The 18,180-nt window shown below is 35.2% G+C and overlaps 1 protein-coding gene across 1 annotated transcript in view; it reads right to left on the bottom strand.

The window, feature by feature from the left end:
• The window catches only part of LOC147070842 (uncharacterized), a 41,811-nt gene extending 27,824 nt beyond the window's left edge, over positions 1-13,987 (bottom strand). Inside the window, exons 1-3 of the mRNA XM_085949257.1 lie at positions 13,870-13,987; positions 4,355-4,495; positions 2,942-3,084 (exon numbers count right to left, since the gene is read on the bottom strand). Of these exons, the coding sequence (XP_085805383.1) occupies positions 2,942-3,084; positions 4,355-4,495; positions 13,870-13,987 (402 nt within the window). The remainder of the gene's footprint in view (positions 1-2,941; positions 3,085-4,354; positions 4,496-13,869) is intronic.
• Between the last annotated feature and the right edge of the window lie 4,193 nt (positions 13,988-18,180).

The raw sequence follows: 18,180 nt of genomic DNA, 5'->3' as shown, positions 1-18,180 counted from the left end.
TTGGATAAAATCGAGAAAAAAATACGCACATATTCTTTGTGTAATTTTACACATGTATTGATCGAAAAATTCTAAAACGCGACAAAACCCTACGAAAAAAAATATTTTAAGTCTCGATTTATTACAAAAAGGGCCACATCCGTGTTTCATATTATTTAAAGTTTGGTTGATTTCGAGCGTGTTAAGTCAACCAATAAGGGAATGTTTAATATTAAAAATGGCGTCAATGGGGTAAATTCATAACAGTGCCACGGAAATATGTGCCTTATGCGGAAAAAAATAAAAAGTGAGGTACAAGTAGCGCTACGTCCAATTTTATTTTGCCTATATTTATTACATTTAAGAGTTTATCGGCTGATATGAATTGCCATTTCGTTCTAATTTCGACATAGAATACAACGGAAAAAATTATCTCACATTAAAACAAATAATTGAAGCTTGAAACATAAAAACGTTGTTTCCCGATAATATGGAATTGTGGACATGTCACTTTTCGTAATTAAACGCCTCTGCTATCTACTTCCCACTGGAATTGAATGAAGTATTTCCCAACAAACCAACAAAAGGATAATAATATAATTTTATAATTATGTACTATTCATCAAACCACGTTCATAACTTAATTATGTATAATATAAATTGAATAACAATATAATATAATATATTAAATCGAATAACAACATAATTTTAATATTTTTTTCAAAATCTCAGGAATTAAATTAAAATATAATATTTAATATAGCAGTGGCGTTTTCCTCATACATTTCATATTTCATATTTCGTAATTCGAATTTTTTTCAATTTTCGGTCCTGTAGAATTTATATTAATGAGGTTTTACTGTATGTGTTGCGTGAGGAGGAGGCGGATGTCGGTGACTTTCATTTTACGCCGCCTCCCCGCCTTGCTAGTGAAAAACTATTCATAAGAAAGCGAACTATCCGTCTAATGACACTGGATGCGGCGTTAAAAACCTGGCAGAAAAAATAGGATGCCTTAACTAAAGGCAGGATATAACCGCTTTGACTCCAGATCATTACACCAGTCAATTCTTGATTGGACATGGTGGCTTCGCTGGCAGGCTCTTTGAGCTTGGTCTTGTTACCCGCTCAACATGTCCAAGTGGCGGAAAAATACAGGATGCAAACCATATCCTCTGGGAATGTCCTAAAATGCGTACGGAAAGGGAAGAGCTGCTCAAGTCGGTTCAACCAGCTGTTAGGCCGATCGGACCATCCAACCTGGTCGCCACAAAGGCCAATTTTATTGCATTTAGAAAATTTGCGGCGTCATACTACCAACGTGAAGATCTCTTGACTAATGCGTCAATGACATTAAGCTACTCGTACTTTACGAGCTGCTTATTGGCGAATTTACAATCTGCCTGTAAAGTCGCCCAGTGTCATCATCGAACAAGCTAACAAGCAGACTGTAAACAATCTACCGAGAAAAGTTGAAAGCCAGTCAACTTTACACGCTACACGCCGGCGTGTGGGCCTACTGCGTCTGCGCAGTAGAGCGTAGTAGCGACTTCCCGGTAAAAAACAAACTACGTTCTGTCAAAATAGTCGTTAGCTTGTTGGCTCTCAGCAAATGGAAAGTTTTGTGTGTCATCATCACAATCGCAGTAGCTGAATCGCCCGCTTTTAAATTCGCCAACTTCAATGTATGTGTTGCGTTTAAGTGACAAACTTTAATGCATATTATAATACAGTCGAACTCAGTTATTACGATCACGGACATAGTGAGATCTCGGATATAATGAAGAAACATTCGTTAACATTTTAGTTTATGATTTTCTCCATACATTTATTCACTTTTAATTCGAGCTACTAACCAAGCAAAAATATCGTCAAAGATTTACTTAAAACTCTTAATGTACCGATCGTTTAAAAACATTTTCGACCCTAAGCAATAAAATCTGACCGTAGATCGATGTCGCCGGGATCGGATTACGTTTATGACACTAGTTAAGTGTCTTAGTACCTACCTAATTGGTGTTTTCGCCGACAATATTGAAAAGTATACACGCATATGGTTGAAATTGCATGTAAAAAATCCAAGGCTTGTGAAGTCACTAGGTACCTACCAGCGTTCATTAGAATAAACAACTTCTTTTGTAGTTTATGAATGCCATGCTTGTTTCGGGGAAAAATTCTAATTGTGTATTTTTGTTTGAATTGCGACTTTTTGTGTTATGTGACTGCTCATTTAAAAATACCTATTCTCTGATATAACGAGTAATGCTTATAATGAGAAAATTCCTTCGGTCCCATCTTCCTCGTAATAACCAAGTTCGATTGTATACGTAAATAATGAAAAATAACATATTTTTTAATGTGTTTCCAACCAGTCCGATCATAATAGATCATATGGGCCTCCACAGGGTGGAGGTTTGTATTAACAGATTTTTGTTTTTACGAGAAATGGATGTCTGCAACTTGCACAACCTATTAGGCTGCAGACACACGGCATTGCAGTGGAAGTGTGTCGACACAGTTCTTATTTGATTCCAATTTCATCTGATTAGAATCACCAATTAGATTTCTTTTATCCAATTGGTGATTCTATTGGGATGAAATTGGATTCAAATAAGACCTGCGTCGACGCACGTTCATTGCAATGCCGTGTGTGTCTGCAGCCTTAGGTCCATACTCTGACTCAAACACAAATTGGAAAATAATATGTGTATTTGTCAGACCCAGGATTCGTACCTGGGACCCACGATGCTATAGGCCGACGCTTAAACTGCGCGGACATTGTTTACTACGTGTTTAAGTTAATCTTATTACTCCACACGAGAGCCATATCTTCTTACAATCACATCCAGAAGTACTGTACTTCCCATTATTTGTGTTCCTTATAACTACCTCAGATCACGAAGCAGTAAGCCCACATTCTTACTGTAAGTGATCATTAGTTGTAATAAATTAAAATAGGTACCTCATTGTCCTGGATTACCGCCTCGCTAACTGTAGTCATGACAGGCTGGGAATCGGCAGATGTCTGGAAGCAATAGTGGCCTTGTTGGTCTACATAATAGGTTCCTTCGTCGTAACCCATCTCCTCTTCCACTTGCTCCATTTCTGTAACACGGAATCATATTTTAAAAAAATGACTCGAGACAGTTACCTATATATATATTAATTAGGATCTTAACCGTAGTTTCAAGACTATTTATAGTTAAGACTGGTTTTTTTGATCTTTTCTCGAGTTGAGACTTGGACCATAAAAGAATAACAGAGTCCCTTGGTTGACGCCGAGCAAGTGAAGAATACTACGTACCTTTCAATACCTTCAGCTGTGGAGGCAGCAGAATATGGGGATCGCTGGAGAAACATAACTAGTGCATTTAAAAGAAGACAAAAGTAAAGGACATGCAATCGAAGGTGCAATATCGACTCTATCATGTAACAAGAAAAGCTGAACCTTTTCAGTCAAGATTTGTGTGTTTTGCGTTACATCACATTTTTATGTCCAACTTTTGTCCACTTCCGTATACCATAGGACTTCAAATTCGGTACACAGGTGCCAATGTGGTGATATAATCTATTAAAATTTGGGGGTGGTACTATATTCCAAACACGGGGTGGGGTCTCCATACGGCATTCTTAAAAAAATCAAATTTTTGTTACTAAATCTATACCTACCATAAAAATAATGACCGAATTCCCCATAGGAAACCTCAAAATAATCAGAACCAGTTTAAAAATATCTGTAATACAAAATAAGACATTATTCCAGAGCGTTGAAGCGGAGCTCGGAGCACTGGACCAATGGGATTTTACCCGGAGCACCAAAAATCTGTAGTGCTCCAGATGTTTTTTTTTTATTATCAAATTTTCGTCCTAAAATCCAATGAAATTTTTTTTTACAATAAAATGAAATTATTTTGACACTTTGCAACACTGGAATTATTTGAAAAATGGCAACACTGCTGAGTGATAATTATCCTCACTTTTTTAACAGAAGAGGCAAATAATGAGAGACGATTTGCTGCCGGTAAATTTTGTTTAATAGAATCAATAATGAATATTTTAAAATTTCAAAACTACTTATTTTTTTATTTTTTTAACATTTCTATACATATAATACTTCCTGGAGCGGAGCCGGAGCAAATATTAGGTCCTGGAGCGGAGCAACTTAAAAAAGGGTACGCTCCAACACTATGCATTATTCTGACGAAAAACGTTCACACGCATAGTGTGCTGCGTTAAAAACAATAGGTAGTCATTCAGTGTTGGACACGGGGGCTGAAGCTCTCAGCTAAAGTACCTAGTTAGATGCAATGATGCAAACTCTGACAGCCACTGGTTGTATGTTTGCGATTGGCGATAATAATACAATTTCACTCACCAGCCATTTGAACAGTCACATCGTTCCCTTCAATTTCTTTGTTGAAGGTCTGAATGAGAGTATTGCCTTCAACACACTCTGGCTTCGTCTTCTCGTCGATTATAATAGGCACCGACATTATTATATTTTCTATGTCGAACCCTGAAACAATGTTAAGAAAAAATATTTTTTTGGTTCATATTAAGCAGTCTTGAGATTTCGCAAGTGCTTGTTAGCCAACAAAATGTGTGATTTTGAGTTTACCACTGAGTATCAATGGCTACGAATTTACAAAAGTCGATAAATTAGTACCTATATTATCTTGTAATCACACATCACTCCTCAAAAGAACATCAACCAAACAGTTCAACCATAGACTAGGGTTCATCTCAATCAAGAGGGTTCTCATGCTCCTCTTCAAGGAAAATGACGGTTGGAAGCAGTGTTGCCATCTTTCAAAGTGGAGTTATAGTACAGAGCCTAGAAAATTATAGTATTTGGGGAAAAAGTATAGGACGCGTTGTTATGTGTTGAAAATGTATAGGTTTTTTTGTTTTTCAGAAAAAAAAATAACCGAGAATTTGAGAAACTCCGAGATCCCTTTTTATTTAGATACCTCTTCCGACCAAAAATGTACCGAAGAATTCAAGAAATTTCATTTTAAACCTAAGTCAAGGGACTTTTTTATGTTTTTCGAGCATTTTTTTTCCAAGTTCTCCAAATCTTTTTATATTGCGAAATTATAGTACTTTGAACTAATTTATCGAAATATTAATACATTTTACATATTTTTTCCTATATTCAAAATTATAGTATTTTGGGCGTACTGTTTTATATCGTACATAGTACGCGGGCCAAAATTATAGTACAAATAATATATAGTATTCCGCGTACTATGTACGATATAAAACAGGTATAGTAGGTACTTAAGTTATAGAAGGTACGCCCAAAATACCATAATTTTTAATATCGGAAAAATATTTAAAAAGTAATAAAATTTCGATATTTCCGTTCGATAAATTGGTGAAAAGTATTATAGGTAATTTGGCAATATAAGAAGATTTGGAGGACATCAAAAAAAAATTGCTCGAAAAACGTAAAAAAATCCCTTGACTTTGGTTTAAAATGATTTTTTTTAAATTCTTCGGTAAGCATTTTTCGTTAGAAGAGGTACATACATAAATAAAAAGAGGTCTCGGAGTTTCTCAAATTCTCCGTTATTCTTTTTCTGAGAAGACAAAAAATCTATACATTTTCAACAGATAACAACGCGTACTATACTTTTCCCCCAAATACTATAATTTTGGAGGCTCTGGATATTAGAAGATATAGAAAATATTAGTCTATGCTTGGAGTCATAGATTAATATAATTCATGGAGTAATCAGTTAATAATCAGTAAAAACAGCCACACTTTCTTTCATTTCGAGCAAGTCATGATAATTTCACAATACGGTTTGTAATTTACAAATGAAAGAAATTTGAACCCACAACCGGCGGCGACCTTGTTAATTCAACACTGGCACTAAGTATTTCTTATCATCGACTGTACACTGCATTCTGCAAAGTTGCATTTTGTCAAATACCCATGTACCTATTATAAACTCAGAACGGTTGACAATGAAAAATTGAAATTAGAATAGCAATGCCTTACCAGCTGTTGAATAATAGATAGATGGTACATCGTACATCTCGTTTGATATAAATACAAAGCTCATGGAAATCTTTGAATGGTTTTATAAATTGAGAATTTGCAATTTGAATTGAGCAGCGTGACATTGAATTTTATTTAATGTCACAAGAACATTTTAAGCTTGGTAGGTAGGTACTTAGCGTTTGATATAGTATCTATGGTGAGAGGTTGTGTCAGCCCCCGCGAGCAAGGCATGGAAAATTTACTCAAAGGTAGATTTAAAAAAAATGTGATTCAAGTAATTTCCCTGATACGACCTTGCGAATGCCATGACTAATACTGTAATACAGTAGTTATTCTACTACGAGCCAAATGCTAGTAACACTCTGTGATTACCTACTGTCATGTTATTAGTTAGTTTTTTGTATTCGCAATCAAACTTTTATCAGATCTCTATCTGTTATACCTATCTAGGTAGGTAATGTAAGATTTAAAAATTAATAAAGAAATTACAATATAAATAACTGTTTTTCATTCTGCATTACCAGTGCGCGAAATATGTCTCCTTTTTGTCACTGGTTTGCAGATGTGAAAAGGTTGGATTAACACTGGTGTAGAGGATTGGAGCAGAATACAGACGCCTGGATACTGAAGATGACTGACGAGGGATAGGAAACAGCAGTGCTCGAAATGGAAAATTTCACGAACAGGAACGCTGTATAATTTTCCGAAACTAAGTACTTATGCTAATCCTTTCTTTACGTACGTACGTACTTTTGATATAAAAATGCAACAATAAACTTTAAACTTCTTACGTAGATCTATATTGGGCAGGTTGGTAAGGATTGTCAGCGCCGCAGGCGAAATAATCTTGTTTTAACAAAGTATACCGTCAAAAATTGTATTATTCTTTATTCTTACTTTATCTACCACTATAACCAGTGCATGATACCTCTACCACCACTCGTCACTGATTATAACTTATATTACTGTCTCATTTGGGATAGATAAGTTTGTAATTAATTAGTCATAACAAACAACATATCCACATAAGTACCTTATAGATTCAAATTAAAAATTTATTTACGTACTTATAGAAAATTTTACAAATTCCATTTAAATACGAGCACAGAATATCAAACATCAACAAATAGTATTTAGTGTTTAAAAAATAAAGAAATAGTATTAGAAAAAACAGTAAGTGCCTACCTATACCAAGAATTTATAAAACAACGTTCACATAAACTCGTTCTCACGGAGGTGGAATATACGATTATCCGAAGCGATTTGGTTGAACATAGTTATTTCCTGCCCAATTATCATTAGCAATTATTGCACCTTGGCAGAACAAACAACTTAGATTATCAAGAAACTTATAAAATAATATATAATAAAATCAATACTAAGTACCAATAATGGCAGAGTTCTCATTTGTACTGGGTAGATATAAGTTGGAAAAAGTACGTAGCCTAAATACCTAGTTCTCTTTTAACTTTCAGAATACAGTATGTAAGCATACGTCTTGAGAAATCAATCGGATAAAACCATGGATAGTATCCACTATCCACACAGCTTTAAAGGATTCTCAAAGATTTATTTTGAACCTTCTCCACTATAAGGGGGCATAAGGCCGTACCTACATCTAATAAAAGTTTCAAGTCATCCAAACAACGTAAACATAGCATTATTTGTAATTAAATTACCAATGGTGTGTCATTTTCATTTATATAAGATAAAACATGACGGAAGGTGAAACTCAGGTTGCTAAGCGCGATTCTTATAGAATAATATAAAATTGTCATTAATTAGTACCTACTATATTCAACATTATAAGGACTAATATTGTATTGTATGCATGTTATGTTACAATGGTGATGCTTTGGTTACCATTATTGTAATATACATCTACCACCGTATTTATTTAATAATCTATGACTTAACACCACCTAAAATAATTAGATGTCCGCACTGGACACATAGGTACCTAATTTGTTAGTACCTACTTATTCTAAACGATTTAATCTATGTTGTTTGTCCTTCCCTACTCACATTATTATTGCCATGGAAATGATAATAGGTACCTACATACAGTACAGATATTATGATAGTCGTACATTTTTATTGCAGGATATTCCTATTTTTTTTTTTAACAAATTTATAAACAAAAATTAAGTAAAAGTTCTCTACACACTACCTATGTATTATTTCTATTATTTTTAAAGTCACAAGCTACAATGCATGTAATAATAATTGTAATACAATAGGAACGTCCCAAATAAATAAACTCTGCAGAAGGCTATTCAATATTTTCTGCCCAAACCGTCAATGGCCCAAAATCATATTATTCATTGTAAAAATTGGGGTTTACGACTTTCATAAATATTTTTTTAACACGAGTCAAGTTGTTGAGATGATAATAATTATTGAATCACAGAACAGATGTTGCCACTGTATTGTCCACCGGAAAGAATTCCTAATGTTTTAGCAGATTTACACGAAGTACCTACTACGTAATTAAGCCTTCATTATTTTTATAAATATCCAAAAAATTATCAAATTGTGCGTGTGGCCAGAATTATCTTAAATAAGTTTGGATACCAGCGACAATAGTATATAGGTATATAATATGTAATAATATAATTATGTAAAAATGGCGAATTTGTATCCCACAGGAAAGTACTTATTAAAAACGATAATTGTAAGGGTGATTATCCACTTAGTGTTACGAATAAAAAGCGAATTTAACATAATAGGCTTTTTAAAATATTATATTATAAAGCCTATTATAAGGACAGTATTCATCCACAGGTAATTAATAAATAAATGTCAAAGGTTAAAAATCCTCCTACTGTAAAATAGTATTTTGGTTAATTCGCCCATTTTACAATACACCGACGATATAAAGGTATTCCTATCGCCTGCTGAGAATTTTAACCAACTTTTAAGAGAACAAATTGTTGTTAAAAAATATGTTCAACACAAAGTTAAAATTAGAACACAAAACTTACCAGAAGCAACAAAATTCACTTACAAAAAAGTATACTCATCATGACCTATGGCAAATAAATGAATGAATGTAGTAGTTATATCACAAGATTTATTGTACTATAGTCGCAATTCAACAATAATGTAAATTACAAAACAAATATTTTAAAGATCGTAAAAATAGGGGTTTACGACACGTCATAAACTTTTTTTAACAAAAGTCAATTGTTGAGATGAATACCATCTGTTGCCACGTCAATGGTTATTGGAGTGAATTCCTAATGTAATGTGGTTTTAGCAGATTTACACGAATTACCTACTACTTTATTATACCTTCATTATTTTTATAAATAACCACTCAATATCATTTTTTAAATGATCAAATTGTGTAGGTATGTGGCCAGCGTTACGTTACCTGCGACAAAATATTTTTCAATAGTTTCGGTTAACACGTTTCGCCTGATGACATTTTTGACCAACTTTTAGAACATTTTTTTATTAAAAAATCAAGTTAAACACACAGTTAAAATTAAAACACAAAACTTACTAGAATGTAGCAAAAAAAAACACCAAACTAATAATATAAACAATTTTGTTTAGAAACGTATTTATATCTTAAATAATACAAAATATTTTAAAAGGCAACTAATAGGAATATTATAGCGTAATTGCACGAGTCAAATTATCAAACTTTTTTGTATTAATTTATCCACCGACAACACAATTCATTGACCCGAAAATAAATGGCGAAGTAATATTTTTTGTCACTCCGAATAAAATAATATAATAAATTAGTAGGCAAGTAAATTAACAATGCGTAATAGTCAAAGGCAAGATTGTATTGAGATTTGAAATGTTTCATCCTTTAGAAATTATTAAACAATGTATACTTTATTTTTTAAGAGTTTTCAAATAGTGTCAGCAAGGCACATTTTTTTGGGTAATAAAGTAATTTACGCTTGCAGCTGGTTGTTTCTTGTTATTTAGACAATGCATTTAGGCATGGACATATCGACACAAAATAAGAAGGTTGAAAGAAATTTAGGGATGTCATAATTTTTATTTTTAACCCTTGCACGCCCGGCATAACATAACTTCGTAAATTTTTAATTTTGAGAAAAACTTTAAAAGATACATTCATATATAATTATCTCAATCTAACGAACCGCAACGCAATTTTAAATGAATCCACGAGCCGGAACGGTATATTTTGGAATTCCACGAACCACAACGGCACTCCGGTGCGTTCCTGTCCATTCCGAGCGCTGGGAAACAGTGACTTAGGCCAAAACCACCCTGGCATATAGAGGTGAGGAGAAGAAGCGTTATAATAAAGATTGTTAAAAAAACTTCAATGCAAAAGGACAGACACAGCTTGAACAAGACACAATCGCTGGAATTATCCGGTGGTTACAAGAAGTACAAAAAAAACTTCTGAAAGGTAGACCTACGCGACAACACACAGGACCGAGAGGCCTTCGCCCAGCAATGATGACAAAATACTATTTACCACTATACTATACTGTTGTTCATTTCCCATGCACGATGAAGAATAAGCCCCATTATTATGTTCGTGTAAAAGATTTTCTGGCAGGTAGGTTGTACTTATATGAATAAAAAAATATGCTTGCGGTGGATACTGAATGTGCGAAGTAATGACTCCAAAAGTAATGAAGAGATAATACAGACAACAGACATAAAAGTAAAACAAATAAGTTACCATGTTCACTCTTAAGCGGAGTTCATCATGGACTTCCACAGAGCGGAAGCTATATCTACTAACAGACTTTTATTACAAAGAATGGTTAATTAATTATTCGCCTGACCCATTGTGTCATTGCACTGGATCAAACACGAAAAGCAACAAGTATTTTTCGTGCCCAGCACCCCAATTAGACCAGTGACCCACGGCTTCAGAGATGGCCACTCTACCAGCCAGGCCATGTAGATTTCAATTTTCAATTTTTGGTGTATTAAATTCAGATCCACCACAGAACATACTTTAAGGCTAGTACCTCAGCTGAGGCATGGTCTAAAAAGATCGTAACTAATGCGACGCGCGGATTGTGCTAATGACGCGTGCCGAACGGAACATAATTTATCATAAAAATTTAGTGAAATGTTTATTGTTATATTAGTAATAATAATAATATATTCATTGACATGTTTTCTTTTTCGAGTACAGGCATAACGTTTTTAGTCATCTTTCCACGATATAAGAATATATTCTTACAACGCCATCACAAAAAAACGACGTGCTCTCACCTCGAATGCCGCTCGGTGATTTGGTGACGAATGCGAAATTTCGTCCCACCTATTGTTGAAAATTATTTGCCGTTTCACTTGGCAACGATGTAGGTAGTGAAATATCTAGGGGGTGTCGGGTAGCTCAGGTGGTGGTGTTTAGCACCCCTCGATAGTACATCATTAAAATTATTATTTTGGTTAGTAAGTTGTTATTTCTAGTCGTTCTCGTTTATTAGGTATACCCGGGTGTGTAACAGAGTTTTATTTTATTTCCAGTAATAAGACGCTCAGAACTTTTTGAGTTATTGTTTATTCAGAACACAAGTACACATTAACATTGTTTTCTCATTTATTTTGATAGTCACAAACCACAAAAAGTTAGGGCCACTTTCAGTGAACCCCTGGTTTAATTATAGTTCATTTCTAACTTCAAACGGTAAAGTTAATTTTATTTAAATTAAACTTCATTAATATTGGCAATTAAATTTAGGGTCCCCATTGGAGTACCTCTGGTTTAGTATATTGTTTGCTCATCAACGTATTTTAATATTTGTTAAATTTTAAACTATGTTTATCCACAATAAAATTAACTCTTTCAGAATATTGAATAAAGTTGGAAACCACCGGTTAATATTATTATATTGTTGCTCATCAACGTAGCTTAATATTTATTAAATTTGAAATTATGTTCATCCACAATAAAATTAACTCCTTCAGAATATTGAACTAAGTTGGAAACCACTGGTTAATATTATATTGTTTGCTCGTCAGCGTATTTTAATATTTATTAAATTTGAAACCATATCATACGATCATAGGTTTTTCTACTCCGCTAATAATTGACTTAGGAAGTCAAGAGCCGCTTTTTAGGCCTACAAAACCTTATTTCCGACTTCCCATTTAAGATGGGAAATCCATGGGCATGTCAGTAGGAATATAAAGGGATAGATAATTTCTATATCCAAGATCTATCCCAAACGTTGAAAACAAGATAGCAGAAGAATTAAATATTCACAGAATAGGAAGAAACTAATGCGTGATACACCAGTGAGAAACTTCTGGTGTTTCTTCTAGTCATCTAGTCTATCGCGAATTCACAGATCGAGATAGGTAGGTAGGTAGAATATGAGTAGAATTCATACTAGATGGAGTCACCGAGGCGCAATATTTTCGTTTTGCAGGCCACCAACTTGCGGTAGGTTGAAATAAGATCACTTGCTTTTTCCCTCCACCACCCGCCACGTCTCTACACCCATTATGGAGGCGTATACGTGACATAATGAACGTTAGGCGCCCTTCTAAGTTGTGCTGAAAGTTGTTTTTTGAGAGAAAAATCTTTCAACCCAGATTAGGAAATATAATCACAGAATAAAGATGAACCATAAACAGGATAACCGAACGGTAACTGAAACCATTGGTAGATTTTTTGAGTCCCAGAACGACAGGACACCAAAAAATATCCAGGCCATGCAGAGAGGTACCTAAAAGTATATTAGTCTATGGTCTATGACAGTGGTCGGCAAACTCATTAGTCAACAGAGCCAACTATCAATAGTACAACGATTGAGATTTCTTTTAAGAGCCAAATTTCTTATACTTAAACTATATAATATGTATGTAGGTACACTGCTTATTAACTTAATAAACTTTAATTAAAGTTTCAAATCTTAATTAAACTATAAGTAGGTACCTACTCTGAATAAAACTTCATATCATACTTAATAATGATCGCATTTATTGATAAAAATTAAATTGTAAGTAAGGTATCCATCAAATTAAATCACGACAAACCACAGAAAAGAAATTCTGTGTTCCCTGCGACAAACACTAACTTAATATCCGTGTCCTTGAAAAGTTTGGGTAAGTCAGGTTTATATGTTGTTGTTTTTAATTTTAGGCACGATTCCAGGTTCTCATCAATAAGACGACTTCTCAGTTTACTCTTGATAAGGTTCATGCATGAAAAAGATTGTTCGCATGAATATGTAGAACCGGAAAGGGAAAGAACAGCAAACGCTAGTTTTTTCAATTGATCATAATATGAGTCAGGAATACTATTCAGGTGTTAAAAATTCTTCCTTATCCGGGTCTTTCGAAGCAGGCTACTTGTGCTGTGCACCATGTCCATATTATTTGTTTTTCTCCAATATGTCCATATCAGCACAGAGACGTTCAAATTTAGAGATCCATAATTCTTTATTTTTTAAATCCAGCAATTGCATTTCAAAGTTGCCCATGTCAATATTCTTCTTCTTCTTCTTCCACCCTGTCACGTCCCAACATTGGGGCATAGGGCAAGCACAAGTTGGCGCCACTTCCCTCGGTCCATTGCCAACTCTTGCGCCTCCCACCATATCAGACCTGCAGCACGCAGGTCGCTCTTGTAGCACCGCTGCAGGGCGAGCGAGGGCCGGCCACGGCGACGGAACCCTTGAAGCTATGCGACAAGGGTACGAAGTGCCGCACTCTTTGGCGGCATCCGGAATACGTGTCCGGAATACCGCGAATTGCTCTGGTGCTGCGGAAGAGAGCACTTGGATTATTCTTGGACGCAGCAGATTCCGCATCCCGAATGAGGTCATCCAGGCGTCAGTGCTTATCGCGGTGGGCAGAACGCTTTACCACGCGGTCCATTGTCTGGTATTTCGCGCTGCGCTTTGGGTCGTATGTACCATTGTCCCGCAATTCTTTCAGGAGCTTCCTCTTCTCAATCATTTCCCATGTATGAGGTGACATCCAGTCCGGCCTGTGCGCATGCCGCTCTCCTAAGGCAGTAGTTGCGGAGCTCATTATAGCATCCCGGAATAATGTCCATTTTCCTTCCAAGGGATCCGAGGCGATGGAAGACGTACCAGAAAGAATCCGAGCATCATAATAAGCGCTTCTGCAACTCCAGCTCATAGGTTGCACGCACACGGGTACTTTTCAGTTTTTCCACATCGAGTCTGACCGTCTTTTTGGGCTTTAGGACTCGTTTAAGGTCTATACGGGATTTCCCCAAGAGTTCAAGAGAGAATGTCAACATTAAAGGGAGAAAAAACTAATTCTGTTACCGCAACATTGAGATTTTTTTTAACGAAGACTAACGTCGCTTTGCTGTTTCTGAATTCCTGAAACCAGTTGAGAAAAGCTTCTCTCATATTTAAAATTGTTGTTTTGAAATAGAAATTTTCAATATCAGAATGATTTTCTTGGCGATGTTTCAGCAGGCTTAGTTAGCGAAGAGTCTCTTTCGAAATCTTGAGCAAAAAGGGATAATTTGTTTTCGAATGAAATAGCTTCTTCTAACATCGAACAAAATGTGTTTCCTTCCCCCCGCAGTTTCAAATTAAGCTGATTTAGATGAGACGTAACATCTACCATGAATTTTTTTTTTGGATCAACTGATCGTCCGTTTCAACTAAAAAATCTTTAAATTGGCGATGATAAGAGCTTTAGCTATAATGAAATTGATAATCTGAATCACAAATTCCATAACTTTGCAAATTTCTTCTGGAAATGTCTGCGCACAAAGCGCTTCTTGACGAATGATGCAATGGTAAGCAATTATCTCGTTATTTTTTTTATTTTTGAAAGAGTAATAAACCATTTTCTTACGCCGGTCATACTTTTCGCCCTGTCTGTTGAAATTTACATAATTTTATCGATTGGAATACGATGTTTTTCCATGCACCCAATTACAGCATTTGCAATATCGTCTTCACGTGCTTGATGCTGAAGTGGAAATAATCCTCATAAGTTGTTCTTTAAGACCAGCAGATGAAATAAATCGTACAAATTTGTGCTGTATCATTATGTTACAAGACTCGTCAACTGCTATTGACTGCTGAAGTTGAAACTAATTTAAGATCTTCGACTTACTGGTTGGTTATATTCGAAGACATTTTGACTGTTCTATCTTTCACTGTTTTAGTCCTTACGTGGTCATTTGCGGTAGAGCCATACTCAAGGGGCCAAAGAGCCACATGCGGCTCGCGAGCTGCGGCTTAGCGACCACTGGTCTATGTTGGGTTCTCTGTTAAGAAAACTAGCAATCTCCACTTTTGACCATAGACAACCACGGCTAAATATTTGAAATGAATAAAATTCAATCATTTTAAATTAATAAAATTGGTCATTTTCATAAATCAGATGTAACGTAACATAACGCAGTAGATACTTAAAAATGTTTTTGTATTATAGAGTGGAGAAAAATTAAACCAACTAGGTACAATAGGTACATAGTTTTTATAGCCAGATTGTGTGCAATCCTACAATAGTGGATTAGTTTCCAAGATATCAATTAAGTAATTAAATTAATAACAGTTTCATCCGTCCATTCAACCACGATTTTGTGAACTCTTTTCACAGTTGTATCCATTTCATTACTGTTTATATAGGTACTTAAAATTTGTATTATTTCGTGTACCTACCTGTTTCTACTGCGGCAAGTTTAACGTGAAGCGTGGCCGTTTCGAGAACTACAATACTGACAATCCTTTCATAATATATCGCAGCGCCACGACGGCGGCCATGACACTTCAATTTATATTTTTTGCACCCTAGTGTCAAGATGACGTTCGAAATAGACAGAAAAAACACTTTCCGCGCGATATATGTCCCATAAACAATAGGTAATAAATTATGACAACACGTTTGACAGACGTCACAGACAAGGAACGAGTGTCACATAAATTATTAATTGAGGCGCTGAGTCGCTAAACTAGCTCCTGGCGATTTTTCGATAAAATTAGTTTCGAATGTACATAATTATCGATGTGTTCTCACAAGTTGTCTATGCTACAAACTTATCTTAAAATTCTTAAAGAACGGTCGAAAATGGAATACGAACTACCATATGGACGCCATTATGAAAAGGTCATTCGAATGACGGATTCTGTCCAGTTGCGAGTCTTGAATCTTGATTGGGTAGTTTTCAACTTTCCATTCTTTATATACTTAAGTTTGTGGGTCTGTACTTGTAGCCGAAAAACTGACATTGAAAGGTTCGTTTCATTGAAACTGGATTCAACCAATCAATTTCGACCATATACAATAAACGCAGAAATTGTATGCGTAGAAATATGCGTATGAAATCTAAGAAATCTACTGTGGATGATGATCAAAATTACCTTCGAGATCTCTTATAACATTGTGTAAAATGCATGTAGCTAGTCCATTAGACAAGCATGTTCCACGTTCGTTTCTATTATTATAAACTCCCAAAAACACATTCAATACACTTCCATGCGCGAGAGAGACGGTTATTAAAATTTTCACTCTGGCTAAACGCTCCAAACGCTGCACCAAGGCCAGATCAGAGAACTTCGCACGCTGCGCTGCACGCAACGCCCACTGAGGCCGTACACTCAACCGGAAACAGTTTGAGATTTTGACGTTTTGTTGACTGTTCCACTGAAATCAAACCGTTCTCGGACCGTCAGAAATGGTTTAGATTAAGAATTTTTTTTTTAATTCAGAAGATAAGCATTATTCGGCATTTGTAAATCGTGAGATGTTCATATTAATATTTTAGACATTTACACCATAGGAGTTCAACTTGAATTACCTATGTATATTATAGCTTAATAATCACTACCTATTATTCATAAGTAACTATACGCGAACAAGAAACCGCTTTTAGTCTTATTATCTCAAAATTCCAGCCATATTTTCTATGCAGAGTTAGATTTTATATCATTACATACATATTATATTATCATGTCAGACCAACAATTATTTATTTATATTTTGTAATGGAGATTCTAAACTACAAACTGTGTTGAATCAACCCGGAATGATCAGGTTTTATATTATCTAACGAATTTTATCAATAATTTATGTTCGATTGTCTCTAAGTCTAAGTTACACTATCATATTGTCGACATGAAAACAATCAAACAAGTGGGCGATTATGAAAATCTTTGTGATACCTATAAATCTTATAAATTAACTAAATGGCTAGGTAGCTATTCATGAAGCATTATTTGTATTTCGTACGTTTAAAATAAATGAATACGAAAGTTAAATTTGATTTATTATAGACGACGAGCTATAGGAGGTTAGAATTTCATAACAAGTTGAAATTTCAATAAATGTGTTGCTGTCTAGAGAAAAATAAGTAATTGAATTAATTTAAGTACTGGCAACACTATAAGTCGTCAAAAATCGCGTTCCCCTGAAAATTCTGTCAAATGGTACGACATACAACGGATCCAACCATCCGTTTGGTTTGTTTGTTTCGGTTTCAATGGAACGAACCAATGTAGATTTCTATAGACATCTTATTTACATTCTGTGATAGGACGACAACATAAAAAACGGGTTTTTCGGCATTTATGTGACGGATCGTCATTGTGTGTAATCTCACCAATAGGAACATAATAAATAATACAAAATATAAAAATGATTTGGGAATCACAAAATATTAACCAATAGTGGCCTGAACACACACAATCTTGTCTGCGTGATAGCCTCGTGTGCGCGATATCGCACGGGAATGATCGTGTGTCTAAAGTCGCGTGGCGAACAGCGGAAAGAGGGGGTTAGTCGCGTCCAATCTTTCACGCGTACCGTACGTCAAGTCGTTTTTTTAACACATTTTACCACGTTTAATCTTTCACGTGTGCCGTACGTCAAATCGTTTTACTACGTTCGTCACAAATGGACGTTCGCAATTTCTCTCGTCAATTTATTACGGACCTTATGGACATGTATAAAATATTCCTATGTTTGTGGAAAATCAAATCGCCGGCATATGAAAATAGAAATTTACGCGATGTGGCGTATGCAAAAATAATTAATTTCTTCAAATTGAGAGGATTTCCCGAGGATAATAGAGACTTTGTAGTAAAAAAAATTCAAAGCCTTATGGGTTCTTTTCGGAAAGAGTTAAAAAAGTAGAGGAAAGTCGACGTAGCGGTGGCGGAAGAGATGAAGTAGGTATATGAGCCATCATTGCGGTATTACGATCTGCTGCTCTTCACGAAGGACCAAAAGCTTCC

The sequence above is a fragment of the Rhyacophila brunnea genome, unplaced genomic scaffold, assembly GCF_057557595.1.
Source record: "Rhyacophila brunnea isolate RB1 unplaced genomic scaffold, BYU_Rbru_1.0 scaffold_21, whole genome shotgun sequence".
NCBI lineage: Eukaryota > Metazoa > Arthropoda > Insecta > Trichoptera > Rhyacophilidae > Rhyacophila > Rhyacophila brunnea.
This window is presented reverse-complemented; position numbering and strand designations above follow the sequence as displayed.